We start from the raw sequence: 7,476 nt of genomic DNA, 5'->3' as shown, positions 1-7,476 counted from the left end.
TCCTGACAGCTGGGAAAGGGGATATTTACATCTGGCTCCTGGCATTCTGGTCCCTGCTCTGATGTAGTCAGGTTGGTTAAGTGGATCCCTGGGAACTGAACTCAATTGAACTTGGCATTTGACCCCTGAGGCCTTTATGTCTCTTTTTATCCTTTCTTCTATCCTGCCTCCCACTATGTGAGCAGAGCAGCCATAAAACTCGGCTGGCTTCCTGCAGGAACACTGGCCTGGTTTCCCTGTAATACCTGTTTATACATGAATCAACCTAAAATTAACTTCGCTGACAGCAGGATCATCCTGACCTTCTGAATTGAAGTATGACGCGTTCTAGAACATACGACTAGCGGGATTTTTTGGTAAATGGGTTGTTCTATTTATTTGAATTCCTGGCTATTTAAGGTTAAATTCCATTAATACTTTGTTACTTTTATCTTTGTTATTGAAAAGTCTAGAATGTGTCCTCCTTCACATCATTGTACGGCTATTGTAGGCTACTTGATCTTTATTGATATTATGATGTCTCAAGATCATCATTTCAAATATTCAAAATCTAGTAAACTTGTTAATGAGCGCTAGGCTTTAGGGAAATGAGAAGGAGTTGACACTGGCAAGAGGTGGTTTAACTAGAATGAATCTGCAGAAAAATTCATTATAACTGATCTCAAAGCTTTTAGCAATATATTCTATTTTATATAAACCAAATTTTAATTGCAAATCATAAAGAATCCATGAATTTTTTTTGTGCTAACTCACCTCTTCAAAGGAGCAAAATATACTTCCTTCTGTTCCCAAATTCATTTCAATAAAATAAAAATACATGAAAACTAAGTTAAAGAATCTGAAAGATGATTATAAAACATCTCCCTATTTTACATGGGACATGTGGAAGAGTTTCCATGCTACCATCCTTAAAAACCATGTTTAGTTGGGCCCAGGCTGAAAACTCAGAAACCCACAGATGTTGTTGTCCTTTTGTGGAGAATCTTTAGTTTTATATTAAAAAATAAATTAAAATGAGTATCACTGATAAACGCTTGAATGAATGAGAGAGGGAAAAGGGGAAGGCTCTTCAAACCTAGTCTTAAATGTATAAATAAATAAATAAATAAATAAGATGCTATTTTGTAAAGAACTCTGAAAGTGTCTACTGTGAGTGAATATTGAAAACATACAATTTTTATAGTTAAGATTGTTACTTGTGTCTCATGTTATAGAATCATTCTATTATTCTGTTAATTAAAGGAAATGACATTTACCTGTAAGGAATTTTAGATACCTGTGTGTGTGTAGTGTATGTGTGTGTGTGTGTGGTTTGTATGTGGTACTTATGTGTTATGTTATATATGCTCATGTCTCTCTATCTCTTTGTGTGTGTGTGTGTGTGTGTGTGTGCAAGTACCTGTGTGTACACAGATGCCAGAGGAAGATGCTTGATGTCTTTTTTATCACAGTCTACTTTATTCCCTTGAGGAAGGGTCTCTCTGGACTTGAAGACAAGCTCTCGAACAGCAAACCTTAGCAATCTGTCCGTCTACACAGTATTCCTACACTTAACTATCTCCTCAACCCACTGCATCCTTCTTTTTAAAGGCAGCAAGGAACACTGGAAGCTCTTTAGATTCAATAAATTCTGTTTCCTAAATCAAGCACAGACTAGTAGCATCAAGTTCACAGGAAGATAAGTAACTAGAAAAATAATGAGAAGCAGTGTCAGGAGGAGGTCAAGAGCAATGACTTTGGAGACAGGCAGATCCAAGATTGAAAATTAGTTACGCTATTTTCTCACTCTGTGACCTTGGGTCATTGAGGTTGGTGAATTTCATTCTGCTCCTAAGGTAATATGAACTAATGTGGCTGTGTAGCTGTGTCATATCTTTGTAATTCTCTGCACACTTACAAGTTGGAACAGTGCATTTCATATTTCATTTTATTCCAGCATCATGGGTTGTAATTGCAGAAATGACAACCAAACTTTTCCAAAGATCGAGATTTGGCCAATGTAGATTAGCAAATTGTGACATTTACTGATTCAGTTGTCGATTCTCTGGTGATATCACTACAGTGTCCATGATAGACAGATGAAAGCCTTAACTGACATCTTTCTCCCGTTCCAATGCTGCTTCATGACATTTGCAGTGAGAAATTCTCTGAGGCCAGGGAGGGAAAGGAAAAGCATAAATTTAGAAATTTAGAATGCTTTTGAATTTCATTAGAGATAAGAAGCAAAGAATGATCTCATTCATGGTCTGGTAACATGAGAATGAATCAGAGTGGATTTTTTTTTTTTCCGAAAGTAGAATTCACACAGAAAACTCTGAGATTATGACACGAACTCAAGGAAAATGCTAAGAAGGTGATTTGGTCAAAAGTGTTTAGGAAGTTTTAAATATATATATTTCCTATCTAGGCAGAAGTGGTGATTATTTGCAGAATGGGCCCATGAGCTTAATCAGACGTGTCTAGGGGCAGATAGAATAGATACATGATGGTTAATCTTGCTAACTTTGTAGGATTCAGACTAAACTTAGAACACAGACTTCTTGTCCATTCTGTGATGTAAAATTATTCACCTTGAATGTGGGGAGCATCATCCAGTGAATTGGGGTCTTGGACTGAATTGAAAGGAAGAACTGAGTGGAACATGAGGGCTCATTGCTCTCTGCTCTGAATACAGAAGCAATATGATTCACTGCTTTGCATTTATGGCAGTATGCCTTCTATGACATGTGTGCTCCGTGCTTCCAAAACTATGAAGCTGAAACCCTTCTTCCCTTAAATTCCCATTGTAAGGTATTTTGTCCCAGCTGCAAAGAAAGCAACTCATGCAAGATATGTCCTGGCTTACATAAGATGTCCCCACATCTTTCTAGGTTGACTTCACACCTAGATGGGGACTCTACACCACAAGAATGCTGCTTTCATTTCATTTCAAAGAATGGAACAATCCACGTCTTTGAAGGGAATGTCTTCTTTCTATTTATCTCTCCTTGCTCATTTCATTTCCTCTCCTGCTTGCCATTACTAAGCTGCTTTGCAACATTCTGGGCTTCACTGTCCTGTGGGCTATCTCAGCTGAAGCCCAAAGCAATGGAGACTATGGACTGAAGTTTGTGAGGCAGTTAGCCTAAATTAACCCTGCCTTTAAAAAGCTGTTTTCTTCCAGTATTTGGTAAGGACAGAGAATTGCCTTACTGCGAATGTATACATTTGACAGGATATAGACTCACTCAGAAGATAAAGCTCTGAGCTTATCTGTGAAGGGATTTCTAGAATTGTGTTTTTGAGATGGAAAGAGCCACCTTAAATGCTGGTGACATCCTTTCATGGGCTAGGAACCTAGACTGAGTAAAAAGAGAAAGGGAGTTGCTGAATACCAGCAGTTATTGAATTTTTTTTTTCCTTACTGAACGCAATGTGACCAGATGCCTCCTGCTCCTGCTACCAGGCCTTCTTCGTCATGATGGACTGTACCTGAAACTCTGAATCCAAATAAAACTAGCTTGCCTGCTATTCTCTCTGGCTTCCTTGCTCCTTCCCTACTTTCTTTCTTCCTTCTTCCTTTGTTTCTGTTTTTCTTCTGCCTTGCTTTCTCCTCTCCCTCCTTCCCTTCCTCTTTTTCCTTTTTAAAATTGCTTGGCAACCTATTTTGTCAGTGCAATGAGAATAGCCACTGGGAAAGAAAACATTTACGAAAATAATTCAGGAACCATTTCCAAAGCCACCAGCTAAACACAAATCATTAAATCTTCCCACATGATGGAGGTTGTTGTCAACCTTGGCAGTAAGGGACTTTGTTTTCGTTTGTCCATGGTTCAATCCTGTTCTAACACAGGTTATAGAGATTTTTGGACCCTCTACAACCAATTTACAAATGAGTAAGACATGATTAAGTTTTGTCATTATATGCAAATCACGTTGATGCTTCGGGACACACCTTTTAAGATAGTACTTTTAAGTTCTAATCTATTGATTATTTAGTTCTTTCTCCTTTTTTTTTTGAGTTTACTCAAAAGTGATTTTATTGCTTGTGTACACAACAGCATTTATACCACTAGAGCGGAGGGTGTGGACGACTCATATTTCCAATTGGGCCGGAGCACCCGCTTGGTTTTACAGTATCGAGCCAACCGGTGAATTCTGCTCTCTATCAGAATCAGGCGGAGCTTAGCATCGTTATCCTTTCTGTTCCTCTCAAGGTGCTTTCGGACAGCAACTGCTTCCTTAATCAAATGGTAGAGATCCTCAGGGAGATCAGGGGCAAGGCCTTTGGACTTAAGGATTCTCAAGATTTTATTTCCAGTCACAAAGCGGACCTGTGCCACACCATGTGAGTCCCTCAGGATCACACCTATTTGGGAGGGAGTCAGGCCTTTCTTGACCAGTTTGTAAATCTGTTCCTTCATGTCATCAGACGTCAACTTCAGCCACGTAGGGACGCTACGGCGGTAGGGCAGCGCCAACTGGGACAGGCCCTTCCTGGTAGCGTGCATGCGACCCATGATGGCGGAGGTCTGGCAGCAAAGACTCTTTCTCCTTTCAATGTACCAAAAGCAGTTGTGGGAATGGACTGCCATGGGCATACTCGTTAAGGTTCTATGCCCAATACAACTTTATGTTCTTGTTTCTGTCACCATCTCAATAAATGGGCAGAGAACTGGGATTTGGTTTCTTTCCTGAAAGCTTTTCCACCTCGATCCTGTTTATCTAGAAAAGTGATCAGCACAGACTACTTGCTAACTTGTAGGCGTTTATATTTGGAAAAACTGCTTGAGCCATCTTTGTGGGTAGTGGAGTAAGAAGGAGTGTTGTTTCAATAGTTTTAGTCTGTGGATTTAGATGTATAGCTCTATTACTAGGATTGTCCGAAACACGCATACTTGTACATACATGATAGTTGAATACCAATGGTTGCTGAGATGAACCATCAACAGCTCTATTAACTAAGAGTTTCTGGTAACTCTTGCACAAGTGACACATTGAATCCCAATACTTCTATTCTAGGTTTCTCTGCTTCCCTGGATTCTTCCCTCTGCCATTGCATATAGAGTAACAGTGGTCTTCTGGTGAGGAGTTGCCAACACGTGGCCAAAGGCAAAAAGGAGGAAGGGGGTCTTGTTAAAGATTTTTCTGATATCAGTTTTTCTAAAGAGTTGGTATGGTTAGATGCACTGAATAGGTTGCACTTTTTAAAGTAACATTTAAAACTAACAGGAGGAGTGAGGATATCTCTGACTTTTTTGCCTACTCTTGGGACCCTTTTCCTCCTACTGTGTTGCCTCATCCAGATTTGATATGAGGGCTTGTACCTAGTCTCTTTGCATCTTGCTATAATGCTTGGTTGACATTCGTGGGAGGCCTGGACTTTTCTGAAGAAAAACAGAGAAGACGTGATATGAAGGAGGGGGGTAGTGGGGGGCTGGGAGGGGAGAGAAAGGGAAGGTTGTGGTAAGGATGTATTGTCTGAGAGAAGAAAGAAGAACAGAAGCATTTAACAAATACACATTGATATATTCATATTATATTGCAAGATTTCTAGGGTCTGATCTTAAATGTCTTCCCAGAGACTGTTTATTAGAGGATAGCTCAGAGGCAAGTGGAATTAAAAACTAGAGTGTAGTGGTGGGTCTTTAGGTCAATGATGCTGTGTTCTGTAAGGAGATGGTAGAATCACAGATCTGTCTTATCCCTGTCTTAGTTAGGGTTTTACTGCTGTGAACAGACTCCATGACCAAGGCAACTCTTATAAGAACAACATTTAATTGAGGCTGGCTTACAGGTTCAGAGGTTCAGTCCATTATCATCAAGACAGGAGCATGGCAGCATCCAGCTAGGCATGGTGCAGGGGGAGTTGAAAGTTCTACATCTTCATCTGAAGTGTGATGGCAGAATACTGCCATCCAGGCAGATAGGATGAGGTTCTTAATGCCCACATCCACTGTGACGCACCTACTCCAACAAGGCCACACCTACTCCAACAGGGACACACCTAATAGTGCCACTCCCTGGGGTGAGCATATACAAATCATAACAACTCCTCTCTGTTTTTGCTTCTTAGTTAACAAGTTTTCTACTGTAATATGCCCTCCACAATGCACTGCCTTCCTGCAAACCCAAAATTAATGAGTCCTATTGATCGTGGACTAGAATGTGCAAAGTTGTAAGCTCAAATAAATGTTTTCTCTCTATATATTGATTATCTTAGAAATTTGTTACAGTAACAGGACTCCAATTAACAAAATAATCATGGTTTAGATAAGAAAAAAATATTGTGGGGACTTATATAGATGTGTTTGGTGCATTGGGTAGAAATGCTAATTTCTCAGAATACTTCCATCTGAGCTTGCCAGTTCACTTTGAGAGTAGACTTCTTAGCACAAACATCCAAGCAATACCCCGAGGAACTCTGAGATTTACTTGTCTGCAGCAATTTATTGGTTATTTAGTTTTGAGCTGGTAATATTTCACATGTTGAAACGAAATTGGTTTCCTTTCCCATCATGACAGAAACTCTCACTCGCTGTAAAAATGCAAAAATCTAACTGTGGAATTTATTTCTCTGCTATTCAATATTTTCTTTAAAATATTCAGAGAGCAGACAGATTGTGGATGGTGAAAGATAAGTTAATTTTTCATTAGTTCTATCATCCACTATTTTCCTGTTCTGGGGTCGTTTCCTTTTTGTTTGGCTCAGCAGTGTCATACACAACCTTCTCCCTGGAACCGAAAGAGGAAGATCTATAACTGGTTGATATTTTTCCACCACCATGTCAGAACTTGACCACACATTTCCTGAGTTATATAGCCATGTATGCTGGATACTTTATTGACTAACTCTATTACTTCAAAATGCCATTCCGTTTCAGTTCTCCTACGATCAAAAGAAGGAATTAAGTAAGGCAATGTTTAAAATGGCTTCAATACTCTGTGCCACTATGAAAGGACGAATCCTGGATTCTCTCCCTACAGTGTACCAAAAGTAGGTAAGGAATGAACAGCATGGTTCATCCATTAGAGTCCTGTGGCTACCCTAGGTTCACGTTTCTTGTTTGTTCGCCAACCTTGTTTAATGAGCAGAGATCAGGTCTTTGATTTCTTTTCTGGATGCTTTTTTTTCCCCCCAGTACTCAACCCTCTTTATCTAAAAAGGCAATCAGCACAGACGAGTTGCTCGGTTGCAGACTTTTATATTTGGAAAATCTGCTTGAGTCATCCTTGTGGGTAGTGGAGTGAGAAGGAGTGTTCTTTCAATGGTTTTAATCTGTGAATTTGGATGTGCAGGGCTATTATTAGAATTGTCAGAGGATTAAAAGAAACCAGCCTTTTCCAAAGACATTGCAGGGAGTGCCAACGATGGTGAAGCTTGTTCAAGTCACACAGCTGGTAAGAGTGAGACGGTGCTCCTTTACCCAGGACTATGATGTCAACACTTGCTGGATCATCCCATGGTCTCACCATATAAACGTTCTATCATTCTAT

The 7,476-nt window shown here is 39.7% G+C and overlaps 1 protein-coding gene across 1 annotated transcript; it reads right to left on the bottom strand.

Annotated features, from left to right (window-relative positions):
• Positions 1–4,043: 4,043 nt before the first annotated feature.
• On the bottom strand, positions 4,044–4,499 carry LOC114634452 (40S ribosomal protein S13-like). Its single transcript, XM_028783041.1, has one exon. It carries the CDS (start codon positions 4,497–4,499, stop codon positions 4,044–4,046), a length of 456 nt encoding a protein of 151 aa, XP_028638874.1.
• Between the last annotated feature and the right edge of the window lie 2,977 nt (positions 4,500–7,476).

This window comes from Grammomys surdaster, unplaced genomic scaffold (assembly GCF_004785775.1).
Source record: "Grammomys surdaster isolate TR1022 unplaced genomic scaffold, NIH_TR_1.0 958, whole genome shotgun sequence".
In the NCBI taxonomy this organism is placed as follows: domain Eukaryota; kingdom Metazoa; phylum Chordata; class Mammalia; order Rodentia; family Muridae; genus Grammomys; species Grammomys surdaster.
The sequence above is the reverse complement of the archived record's forward strand: the minus strand, read 5'-3'. Positions and strand labels throughout refer to the sequence as shown.